This window comes from Hylobates moloch, unplaced genomic scaffold (genome assembly GCF_009828535.3).
Source record: "Hylobates moloch isolate HMO894 unplaced genomic scaffold, HMol_V3 SCAFFOLD_3, whole genome shotgun sequence".
Lineage (NCBI taxonomy): Eukaryota > Metazoa > Chordata > Mammalia > Primates > Hylobatidae > Hylobates > Hylobates moloch.
In genome coordinates this window covers 97,436,868-97,450,493 of record NW_026652278.1, presented here as the reverse complement: position 1 = coordinate 97,450,493, position 13,626 = coordinate 97,436,868, and the positions used below count along the sequence as shown (strand labels likewise).

At 38.4% G+C, this 13,626-nt stretch overlaps 1 protein-coding gene across 8 annotated transcripts in view; it reads right to left on the bottom strand.

Annotated features, from left to right (window-relative positions):
- MPP7 (MAGUK p55 scaffold protein 7) overlaps positions 1-13,626 on the bottom strand; it is a 262,894-nt gene that overhangs the window by 144,174 nt on the left and 105,094 nt on the right. For 7 of the 8 annotated variants that reach the window (XM_032144508.2, XM_058436591.1, XM_058436596.1 and 4 more), the window contains one exon: positions 4,079-4,197. In XM_032144508.2, coding sequence (XP_032000399.1) covers positions 4,079-4,197 — 119 coding nt within the window. The remainder of the gene's footprint in view (positions 1-4,078; positions 4,198-13,626) is intronic. The other variant, XM_058436595.1, reaches the window with a different exon arrangement.

Here is a 13,626-nt window from a genome sequence, read left to right as displayed (position 1 = left end):
ATTTAAAAGAAACATAGGCCGGGCACAGTGGCTCACACCCGTAGTCCCAACACTTTGAGAGGCCGAGGCAGGTGGATCCCTTAGGTCAGGACTCAAGATGAGCCTGGCCAACATGGCGAAACCCTGTCTCTACCAAAAATACAAAAATTAGCCAGGCCTAGTGACAGGCAGCTGTAGTCCCAGCTACTCAGGAGGCTGAGGCATGAGAATCACTTGAACCTAGGAGGCAGAGGTTGCAGTGAGCCGAGATTGCACCATTACACTCCAGTCTGGGCAACAGAGCAAAACTCTGTCAAGAAAGAAAGAAAGAAAAGAAAGAAAAGAAAAGAAAAAAAAAGAAAAGAGAAGAGAAGAGAAGAGAAGAAAAGAAAAGAAAAGAAAAGAAAGGAAAGAAAGAAAGACAGAAAGAAAAAAGACAGAAAGAAAGAAAGAAAAAAAAGACAGAAAGAAAGAGAAAGAAAGAAAGAAAGAAAGACAGAAAAAAAGACAGAAAGAAAGAAAGAAAGAAATACAGTATTTAAGCAAGTTTTTATGCCATATCTTGTTCTAAAATGAACTTAAGCCAGATTACAAAAACACACACAAACATAACTAAAAAAAAAAAATGTAAAATAAGTAAAGAGATCTCAATAGGAAAAAAGAACCCACAAGAATAGAAACTAAATCTAGAAATGAGGTTGGGATACAAAATATATGGTCCTGGATATTTGCAAGAGATGGGTCCTGGATGCAGCTCTACTCTTGCTGATGGTCTATCCCATTCCCTAGTTCATGTGAATTCTGATATCCTTCTATTTCCACCCTCATAAACAATGTAGTTCCATCCCACAGATATGTGTATTTGTCAGTTTTCACAGTGCTGATAAAGACATACCTGAAACTGAGTAATTTATAAAGAAAAAGAGGTTTAGTGGACTCAGTTCCACGTGGCTGGGGAAGCATCACAATCATGGCAGAGGCGAAAGGCACATCTTACATCGTGGTAAGCAAGACAGGATGACAGCCAAGCAAAAGGGGTTTCCCCTTATAAAACCATCAGATCTTATGAGACTTATTCACCACCATGAGAAGAGTATGAGGGAAACCACCCCCCATGATTCAATTATCTCCCTCGGGGTCCCTCCTACAACACATATAAATTAAGGGAGCTACAATTCAAGATGAGATTTGGGTGGGGACACAGCTAAACCATATCAATATGAGTCTTCTCAGGCATTCTCTCAGTATCATCTTCCCTCTGATACTTCTAAAGTCTCATGCTCACCATTTTTATTATTCTTCAACTTTTCTATTTAGGAGTTTTTCTTTTAAAAAGCATCCTCAGCTAACACCCTAGAGGATCACCATATTTCCTTTTTAGTGACAAGCTCACAGCCTACATATACTTGCACTGACGCCCGAACCCCAAGGTGGCTGAACCTGTCACAGAGACTGTATTACCCAAACTTCCTCTTTATATTTTTCCCTAGTCCAAAGAGGTCTACGTGTTTAAAATTGTGTTGTGATTTACAACCTGCCCCCAAACTTTTTTTTTTTTTTTAAGAGACAGGGTCTTTGTCATCCAGACTGCAGCATAGCAGTGTGATCTCGGCTCACTGCAGCCTTGACCTCCCGGGCTCATGCAATCCTCCCACATCAGCCTCTTGAGTGGCTAGGACTGCAGGCATACACCACTATGACTGGCTAATTTTTAATTTTTTTTTGAGAGAGAGGGTCTTGCTATGCTGCCCAGACTGGTCTTGAACTCCCGGCCTCGGATTACAGGTGTGAACCACTGCATTCAGCCCATTTAAACACACACACACACACACACACACACACACACACGATCACACGATAACAACTACGAAAATTCTGTGCTAGAATAAAATCAAGTTTTGTGTTCACTCAGTTCTAAATCACATTCTAACAGCTTCGACTGCAGGCAGAAGAGCATAAAAAACCAAAGCAATTTTGATTCACTCTACCACAAATCTTTTCAAACAAATTCCTTCAGCTCTACCAAGATTTACGTACAAAAGCTGAAGGCTTCTATCCTTCAAGCTTAAATAGACACGCTTGGAATACAGTTAAGCGGTTTGTTCCAGCTGTTTAAAGCTCCAGTCCCAGGAGCCTGCCTCCTGAAAGTATTGTAGACTTTACATACTTGAAAACGAATAGAATGGGTCAGTCAAAGGACACACTTGAGGTCTGTGTCTGATAAAAGTTGGGGGTGGGAGGAACTATTAAGACATTGAGAATGTACTAGAGGTATGTAATAAAACTAATTTTGAAAATACATTTTATAGCAATTACTGGAAAACATTTAGAATAGTACATGTGTTATTGTGCTATCTAAATACTAGCAACATGAGTTTATTCGCTCCACTGTTTTTATGAAATCAGATATCAATACCCTCCGCTATGCTTTCTAACCACTTAGTATTGACATATACTTTGAAAAACAGCCTCCGCTTAAAACTCAAGCCAGTGTAACTAAGAATTTGTTTTATGCATTAGTTTCATTCTTTTAACAGAAATAACAACCATCTCTGTAGTTCCTTTTTGGTCCTTAGCGTGCTACAATAATTAACTTTTTCCTCAATACTTAATAATGCCTACTTAAATTTGCCTAACCTCATTACATAACTACCAAAAAACTCAGATCTTCGCTATTTTATTTGAAACTCACAAACAACCTTGTAAACAGATACAACTTTAATTTTATAGGTAAGGAAACTGAGCTAGTAGCTATGTTGTAAATACATACAAATGAATATGCATCCATTGTTCAGAGGCATGCTTATTTAATGATTAAAGGATGATGATGCCACCTCAAATATATTTTATTCCTTCTATCAAAAGGTCAACTCAATCTAACTATACCCATAGCTATCCAACTTCCACCCAGTCAATATAAAAATATTTTTATGATTGTATTACCAAGTCATAAACGTCATCAGTTATAATCCCAAGACCATGCCTAATAAATCCCCAGAGGGCAACTATTATTTAGAGCACAAGGATGCCTTGGAAATTACATTGTTATGAAAAAATAAAGAAATGAACAAATAAACGTGGTCTTTAAATGTACTGCTAGGGAAATGCCACATATCAATACTTCCATTTCTTAAGAATTGTCACTGCTGGAAGTACACAAATTTCAGTAAATTTGACAAGAAAAAATATATAGGAATTCTGTTCTGAAAAGCAATTGCAACTCAGAAATTGCTCATTTTCTAATACTCTGTATCAATTAAAAGCCTCTTATGATGACAGGCAACCATAACAAATTTAGCTGAATTAAAAAATAGAGGTCCAGTTATCATCGACGCACTGGTTTCTGCCTCCTCACAAACTCCAGAAAGACTCTAAATTTCTTTCAGCTTGAGTTAGATGAGAGAAAATGCAATTCATATTTCCAGAAGCACAAGTGGCATATTTTCCAGTAAGCTTCTTGTTCTCATTTTACTATTTTAGGATTTCTGATCACTCCCAATGTTGCTGTATGGCCAGACCCGATTTCTGCTGGCTGATCATTTTCATAGCAAGATGCTTTACTAAAACTGTCTCCAAAAACTGTTTTTACTCGCATTCGGCTTCAGTGTTATTTATATACAAAATACCACTTCAATGGAGTTCTGCCAATAAAAGAAACAGCTTACTAGAATTTCAGTTGACTTTGTTAAAGGAAATTATTTTAAATTAATGTGGCTACTGAACTGCTGCCATCCTTGACCTCAGAAAATAGATTCCCTCTAATTTTTGCTGTGAACATTTATTTAAGTTAAATTCCAGCTCATGAATGTTGACCGTAAAAGAGTCTAAACCTTCCTGCTACTATTTCATATTCTTTCTCTAAACAAGGGGGTGACCACATGGTTGCTACATTAGTATACAGAGCCAGCTCACCACCATTAAGTGAAATCATCTATGTATTTTTGGTAGAATCTTTAACAACTTCCACGCCCGTCGGTGAATGGAACAAGGCTGTTTTGTTTTCAGAGAGCAACAATTTGATCTCTGGTTTACTTGGTGGTGCCCCAAATATTTTTCCATATGCTTTTTGCAAAGAGAATCTGACATCAGCATGGTTTACCTTTACCAATGAATGCAGGCTTTTTTCACCAAACATATCCCAGAGGAAGGTCAGGTCTTCCTGGCTATCCACATGTGGCTGCAGCTGGGCTGGCAGAGCAGCCAACAGCTCATACAGACCTATAAAATGAAAATAAAACACAAAGTGTAATCTTAGAGTGATCTCATTAATTTCACCTAAGGTGTGTGTAAATGACAGCTGGAACATGCCGATTTTACTGGATTTGTATTCCGGGCCATCAAGCTAAACACTTCTCCGAAGAACCAAAGGGGAATTTTCTGGCTTTTAAATTCCAAAGCAGTGGTATGTATCAACAGACTCGTTTTTACCTCTCACAGTTGTCAACATTCTACAGCCCTCCAAGTTTACATAATCCGAGACAGAAAATGTGTACAGGTTTTCAGAAAAAGAAGAAAACGCATACATTCCTTTCCTTAATCATTATTACATTTCCCTCCATCTGAGCCAAAGAGTGAAATGAGTCACGAATAGGAAAAACTTCCTTAGAAGAACAGAGAATTGATAGGGTGGCCCATTAAAAGGGTTTTGTAGTGTCCAAATAGTTCCTAATAACATATAGTTTCAAAAATACTTGCATTATCTAACATCCAAAAGAAAGTCCTACAAAGTACGGGAAATCATAAATGGTTCTGCATTACTATAGTCAACTATCAAAAAAAAAAAGCTACGTAGAATTAGTTTAAAATAGGGGGATGTAACGCTTATGTAATACCCTCTGAATGAGTTAAAGTAACAGATGCGGGTTACTCGTGGCGTCCTCACTAGCCACTTCCTAGGGGCAGACAGTGGTGCAGTGTTCCACGGTAGCATGCTACATAAACCATCCATCTCCATCACAGCCCGTCACACTCCTGTCCAAGAAATGTTGCAACAGTGACTGCCCGAGACTCTTTAGGGAGGTGACCTGGCAGGAGTCAATATCAACTCATAGCACATGTTTCATTTTCCAGTGGGATTACATGAGGTAAAAAGGACAAAATTCCTTTTATTTCTTGTCTGCTGTCTACAAAAACACCAAGACCTCCTGGGACCTACAACACATGGGACTGTTGTTATTTTTGGTCTGAATAAGTGCTGCTGTTCATCACGGGGACAGCTTTACAAGAGATTTAACTAGCAAAGAAAAGTAAATTATGGGCTGATGATTCGTATATCTATTATCTTCCTGAAGCATGCTAATTCTGCTTATCAGTGATAACTCACAACCAAAGGCATTAGGTACCACATTGAAAGTTAAGATATGTAACTTGGGAGATCTGATTAAACTGAAACATTTCTGGGGCCTTATTTGGCCAAAAACAAAAAAGCTAAAACACTCAAAAAAAAAACAAAACAAAACAACAAAAAAAAACAACCTTCTCTCAATTACATTCTGAAGTATTCTTGGTGTTTTACATCTATTCCCTTAAAATTCTGGCATTCTGCCTACACCAGCTCTTATTTACAATTTAGTAAAATTATTTGTAAGGTATCTCAACCTAACTCAATCTATAATAATACAGGTCTCATTATATATATGAAAGTAATCAACAATGGCCAAGATCAGTGGTTAAGGTAGGAAGTCAAAATGTGAAATTATGTAAACAGAGGGTGAAATTTCATTATTATTGATTTGGGGAGTTGTAAAAATAATTACCTATTCCTTGGTAACATGACTTACAGTTTAATTAAGGAGACTAATTCAACTGTGACATAATTTACATGATGAAAGTTGTCAGGAGGATTAAACGACTCAATACCTTAGAACAGTCCCTGTCACATAAAAATTACTCAATACATTTCATATGAAACTCAGTAAGTTTCAGCCATTGTCATAATTATTACTGTTATTAATCATATCGTTACTGAAAAAGCAAAAGTGTGGATCAAACAGAGCTAGAGTCAAACTCAAAGTCTACACTTAGAGCATTTCACATAACTTAACCGAGCCTTATTTCCCTCATGTGTTTAAAAACAAATGGTAACCTACAGGTGTGGTAAAATCGCATAGCATGGCCAGGCACAATGGCTCACGCCTATAATCCCAGCACTTTGTGAGGCAGAGGTGGGGAGATCACTTAAGGTCAGAAGTTCGAGACCAGCCTGGCCAACATGGTGAAACCCCATCTCTACTAAAAATGCAAAAATTAGCTCAGTGTGGTGGCACACACCTGTAATTCCAGCTACTCAGGAGGCAGAGGCAGGATAATCACTTGAACCCCGGAGGTGGAGGTTGGAGTGAGCTGAGACCACACCATTGCACTCCAGCTTGGGTGACAGAGTGAAACTCCATCTCAAAAAAAAAAAAAAAAAATTGCATAGCACTAAATACACAAACACATGGAGACATACACAAATAAGTGCATATAAAATGTGAAATCTGAATAAGGTCAAAGGATTGTACCAATGACAATTTCCTAGTTGTAAGACTCTATCATAATTATGCAAGATGCTACCATCGGAAGAAAGTAGGTGAGGGGTACATGGGATCATAACATGAATCTACAATTATCTCAAAATAAAATGCTAATACAAAAAAAATTATGGCAAACACGGTTGTTGTAAGAATTCGACAGAGCAATGCATATGGCAGCATTTAGCCCTGTGGCTGGCACAGAGTAGGCACTCCATTGCTTAACATGTCTTCTTCTAGAATGAAAATGTCATTTCAATTCAATGGTTCAAAGTCAAAACAATAGCTTAGCTGTATATTGCAATTGGATACAATACCATACTCAGAAATAAAACCACTCTAGTCTTTTACATATGGAAAGTGTTAACTTTACCCAAGTACTGCTTACATTTTGTGGGAATAAGCCATATTATATTTAAGTTTTTATAAAAAATAATTTTTCTGTTAGCAGAAGCTCATAAACCAGAGTTCTCTGGTTTTTACTAGTTTTATGCAATCCTAACTAATATCCCACCACAGTTTGGCACTCTAGTGACAAGAGCCGTCCCTTCCCTTCAACTACCACATCTGGTAACCATGACCACAGCAAGAAAAGACAGCACAGTGCCAACCAGAAATTAAAGACATGATTAAAGGAACTACCAGGCCAGAGCTGTGTGCAGTCTCCATGAAGGTAAATAATACAGACAACTACTTCCACTCAAATGAATTATAAGGGCCCTAGAAATCATCTCTGGCCATGAATAAAATGGGGCCTGCGTTTTAACATGTTTTTTAAAATACTCCTATACTTAGTTCCTAAAGTTCTAATGGTGAAGAATTTTGTGAAATCCAAATGATTTGGGTCGTGGAGATTCAAAGGGCAAATGATGAGAGTTTAGATAGCAGCAGATATTTTTTAAGAATTTACCTAAATCTACTTGGTCTTTGGGCAAGAACTGAGACAATGAGATACCCTATATGCTGTAGTCATTCAAACTCATTGATTCCAGTAAACAGTTATGGTAGCTATGAATGAAACACTCCTCGAGGCTCTAAAGATCTAAGAAAAATCAGTCACGGCTCCTGTCCTCAGGAGTTTGCAGTGCAGTAGACAAGCACAGACAGGTCTATTAGTAAGTCCAGGACAAGGTTAGAGTGCTGTGGCAATGGCAAGGGAAGTGGTTAATTCCTGCAAAGCAGGAAGAAGACATCAGGAAAGTCTTCAGAAAAGAAGTAAACACTTGAGTTAGGTCTTTGCTATGGTTTGAATGTGTCCCCTAAAAAGCATGTATCAGAAACTTAAACCCCAATGCAAGAGTGTTGGGAGGTGGAGGCCAATGAGAGATTATGGATAGCTTAATGCTATTATTGTAGGAGTGGGCTCATTATCTTGGGAATGGGTTCATTATATGAAGGTGAGTCAGTCTTCTTCTCCCTCTCTTTGCCTTTCTGCCATGGATGACACAGCAAGAAGGCCCTCATCAGATTCTGGTTCCTTGATCTTGGACTTCCCAGCCTCCAGAACTGTGAGCCAATATAATTCTGTTCATTACAAATTGCCTAGTCTGTAGTATTCTGCTATAGCAGTACAAAACTGACTAAGACCCTCCTTAAAGGCAAAGTTCCTAAGAATCAACATTTACTGAGTTCTTATATTCAGAGTACTATGCTTGTCACTGGAGATACAACTTATAGAATATATGACTATCTCTGCCCCCAGAGGTCTTATCATCTTAGATGACACAGAATATGCCCCAACATAAAGCAATCCTAAATATAAGGCTCTCTTATTTGCCCAAGAAAAGATCCAAAACACATTTTCTTCCAAATAAATACATGAACATTTAGTGTGACAATGAAATACATATCTAATTATTAACATCTGTTTATGTCTAATAATTCAAACATCTAATTGATTTTTACAGATGTTGATAAAATGCTCATGCCTGCTTCTAAAATTTACATTGCAGTTTAGTTAGGAACACATACCTTAAATTACCTATGAGGTAAAATATACTAATGTAGACATTAGGTTTGGGCTCCACTCGCATATTTCATGAAATTGTTTTATTTAAATTATTTACAAAGTTATTGTAAACAATTTAAATACAGAGTTAAAATATATCATTTTCACTTCTAAATAAGCTATAAGCTGTTTGAGATGCAGCATATTTTTGATTATTTGTGAGATGCTGTCATGGGAAATCTACATAAAACTGATCGGTTTTTCATTTGTCCTGTAACTGTATAGTTTTTATCTCTACAACAGAACCACTAAGTTACTCTTTAAGTATCTTTAACATTTGCAAATGTGAGGTCACAACCTTTCCCTAAGGAATAATAATTAAATCTGGCTTAAACTTCTTTGCAACCTTTTTTTTCTCCCATTGTCTTGATGAATAGTGTCCTTTTTTAAAAAACAATTCTGTCAGGTGGCCTCTAAAACCATACCCAAAAATCTTGAATTTAGGTTATATGAGAACAATGTGCCTTCTCCATTCAACATATTTTTGAGTAAGTGAAATAACAGAAAGTTACCTATAAGAGATTTTGTAAGAACTTGAATATAAAGCAGCTCTCTCTTCTCTGAGAAAGAATTTTAAGGAGGAAAAAAATCTCACCTTATTTTTGGGTACATGCAATAGATACTGTCAAAGATGCAGGTGAAGCATTTCAATAAAATTATGTCATAAAATTTTCCAGTAGATAAAAAGCAATATTTTTTAATTTGCATATTTTATAACTGAAAAAAAAAGAAAGCACCACAGCAAAACTAAAATATGTCAAGGGTCAGTTGATTGATATGTACAAGAACTGTAATAATTTAAAGATGAGACCAATCAATGAAGGTCAGAAAAGGTTATATTGGGGGCTGGGCACAGTGGCTCACTCCTCTCAGCACTTTGGGAGGTCAAGGCAGAAGGACTGCTTGAGTTAGAGACCAACCTGGGCAACACAGTGAGACCCTGTCTATATAAAAAATTTAAGAAATTAGCCAGGCATGGTGGTGCACACCTGTAGTCCCAGATACTCAGGAGGCTGAGACAGGAGAATCACTTGAGCCCAGGAGGTAAAGGCTGCAGTGGTGTGGTGACTATAATCACACCACTTTACTCCAGCCTGGGCATCAGAGTGAGACCCCATCTCAAAAAGAAAAAAAAATATCAAAAAAGAAAGAAAAAGAAAAGGCTATACTGGAACTTGCAGGACTTGAGCTAGGATCTGAAAAAGGAAAACAGAACCAGCAAGGGTACATTCTAGGTTGGAGAACACCCAAGGTGGAAAGGCAGTTATAATCACATAAATCTATAGATTTTTAAGTACACTAAATTTCCATAAAACTGAAGAAAACACTAGTGATTAATCAAACCCTAATTTCTGCCTCTTATGTTTGCCATCAGTCATGGTCCAACCTGGAGACAGGAGCTCTGCAGCAATTTGAACAGAGAAGCTTAATATAAATAATTATTACCTATAACAGGGGCTGATCTGTAAAGTCAGAGAGAACTCTAAAGAATACCTAGGATTGAAGGAGATTTTTTCCTGTTATCCAAGGAGAAAACAACCTTGGAAGAGGACTCCCTCCCCAAGGCTAAGACTCAGAGCTCACAGGAGAACATGTGTTTGCAGCTCACAAGATGGTTGGGTTCCTTGGGCCAAAGCTTCTCCATTATCATTGGGCAGGCAAGAATCACCCATCTCCAGGATGCAAATGGACAAGAAACTGTGCCTGGGACTAGCACGCAGGAAACACTTCCCCAGTATACAGATGGTTTGAGGCTGGCAGGCAGGAAGCCATTTTTAGTCCTGGCATAGCAGGACTAAAAAGCCAGAAATATCCTGGGGGTGTATATAACAGTGACAGGAACTGTAAAGCAAACACCCCTTCCAGTACATAGGCAAGGTGAGGCTAGGAAGTTGATCTCTGGGATGCCCACAAGACTCACTGGGAGTCTGTCCATGGGTGTGTCACTAAAACTCAAAGAGGATAAGTACCACTGGATACTCCTACAAGTGCTGTTAGAAATCCTATGAAAGGAGGAAGAAAAAGCAAATAAGAAAACACGAGAATAAGGAAGAGATGCCTCTTCCTCCTCTTGCATTGTCCCGTCCAGTGCCCTCATCTGACAAAACTTAACGTCAGGCCAGCAGCAAAAGAGAAATACTTGAAGGGCCTAGCTCTATCTTCATAGAGCAGACAATGAAGTATGAATTTGGGGCTAAAAGGCAATAAAATGATAACTGGCTCAATCTTCTATATAGAGATTTATGTATGTACATATGAGGCTGATATAGTTTAGGTATGTGTCCCCTCTAAGTCTCATGTTGAATTGTAATCCCAAATTGGGACCTGGTGGAAGGTGACTGGATCATGGGGGTGGATCCCTCATGGCTTGGGGCTGTCCTCAAGACAGTGAGTGAGTTGTAGTGAGATCTGTTTGTTTAAAAGTGTGTGGCACCTCCCCTCACTCACTTCCTTTGCCCCTACTTTCACCATGTGATATACCTGCTCCTCATTCACCTTCCACCATTATTGTAAGCTTCCTGAGGCCTCCTCAGAAGCAGATGCCAGCTCTATGCTCCTGTACAGCCTGCAGAGCCGTGAGCCAATTATACTCCTTTTCTTTATAAATTGCCCAGTCGCAAGTATTCCTCTACGGCAATGCAAAGAACGACCCAACACAGAGGCCGAGGCAGGAATATCACTTGAGGCCAGGAGTCTGGGACAAGCCTGGGCAACTTAGAAAGAACCATCACTACCAAAAAACATTTTTATGTTAGCTGAGCATGGTGGTGTGCACTTCGATAGTACCAGCTACTTGAGACGCTGAGGAGGGAGGATCCTTTGAGTCCAGGAATTCAAGGCTGCAGTGAGCTATGATTGCACCACTGCACTCCAGCCTGAGTGACAGAACGAAATCCTATCTCAAAAAAAAAAAAAAAAAAACTATGTGTGTGTCTCTTTCTGGGGGAGAGGAATATTGTCTTTCTGCTTTGTTTTCAGTGTTCTTTCTGTTGTTTGGCATTGGAGATACAATGAAAAATACTTAGTGATTAGTGAAAGTAAAGGTTTTCTAATACAGATTTGAAAGGGAAACACTATTATATCAAAGGCTTGTACTGACAATGTTTGTCTGTCTTAACAATATGCTAAGCCTGACCCCAACAGCTCAGGTGGAGCACTAGGCCAAAGTTCTAAGTTCAACAAATGACAAATGAACAGTCTTGAGATGGTTAATTTTATGTGTTAATTTGACTGAGCTAAGAGATGTCCAGATACGTGGTAAGACATTATTTCTGGGTGTGTCTGCACAGATGTTTCTCAAAGAGATTATCCTTTGAATTGGTAGACTCAAGAAAGAAGATCTGCTCTCACCAACATGGGCAGCATCAGCCAATCTCACTGAGAGTCCAAATAGATCCAAAAGGCAGAGGAAGGGCAAATTCCCCCTCTCTCTTATCGAGCTAGGACACCCATCTTCTCCTGCCCTCAGACATCAGGCTTCCTGGTTCTTGGGCCTTTGTGCTTTGATACTTACTTATACTGCAGCCCTTTCCCTTCCACCCCATAATCTTGGTTCTCAGGCCTTCAGACTCAGACTGAGTTATGCCACCAGCTTTCCTGGTTCTCCAGGTTGCAGATGGCAGATCACCGGACTTCTTGACCTCCATAGTCACGTGAGTGAATTCCCATAATAAATCTCCTATAAACACACACACCTATATAGTCAGTTGGTACAAAAGTAATCACGGTTTTCACTACAATGTCAAAAACTACAATTACTTTTGCACCAACCTAATATACACCTGTCTCCATGTGTACATATGTGTGTGGGGATGTATATTATATTATAATATCTCCTATTGGTTTTGTTTATTTGGAGAACCCAAACACAGCTCTTTTCTATCAAAAGAGCACTCTCTTAATTTCAACTTCCTCATAAACGTATGAAACTTATAAGAGAAGGTCAAGATAGATTGTGGTTTTCCAACATTAAAAAAACATAAAACCCCTAAACATGGAAAAATGATACAAAGTACCTAGTGGGCAAAAATTTTAGGGGTTAAGAAAGGTGCTTAAAATTAAACGAACTAATTGCACAGACACATAAAAATGTTTTGAGATTTTTAAACAGGTTACCAAAGCCTGCTCTGTGGAAAGTAAATGTTGTAACCTATTCTCCCTTTCCAGAGGAATTTTATATGGCAAATTTTGGCTGTATGAAATCATAAAAAGTAATATACTAATGAGAATGCTTTCAGTACAATATAAATACCTCATTCTGTGAGCCGGTTCATTAAGCCATCTCATATGTAAGACCATAATCTTAATTTAACTACACTGACTTATTTATTTGATGGGATTTAAATGTGCTGTAGCTGGCTTCCCTCTATCCACGCTATACTAAACGAGAAGTACATGTGTCACTTACTTTTTGTTAAAGATAAAAACTATATGCTTTGAGATCACTGAGTTATTTAATTGGACCTAAATAATATGCCGTGGTCATCTTCCTGAACCCATGCTACACTGCAGGAGAAACATATGTCACTGTCTCACTGTCTTTTCTTTTTTTTTTTTTATATGAAGTCTCGCTCTGTCACCCAGGCTAGAGTGCAGTGGCATGGTCACAGCTCACTGCAACCTTGAACCCCTGGGCTCAAAGGACCGTCTCACCTCAGCCTCCCTAGTAGCTGGGACTACAGGAGTACAACACTGCACCTGCTATCATTGTCCTTACAGATAAAGGACTATGTGCTTTTCCCCTCTAACAACTTACAATCAGGATATGTTCCCGGGGCTTTAGTAGCCCTGGGCAACACACTGAGATGGTATGTATTTTACATACACTTTTAGATACTTTGATGCTTTGAGCAACTTCAAGTTGTCTTGCAGTATATTTTTTGCCATATATATACATAGAGAGAGAGGGAGAGAGAGAGAGAATTACTGTAAAACTAAAGTAATGTTTTCTATCAGAATATTATCCTTATATAAGATATATATAACTAATAGGCAGGTGAGTTGAGCAAGGATTGGGGAAGGTAGACAACCTGACCTATCCCATAAGGAAATGTAATCATGTTGAGTAAACAATTCACCCAAAGTTATAATTCATTAAACAGAAGATAATTACAAGCTGTCATCATT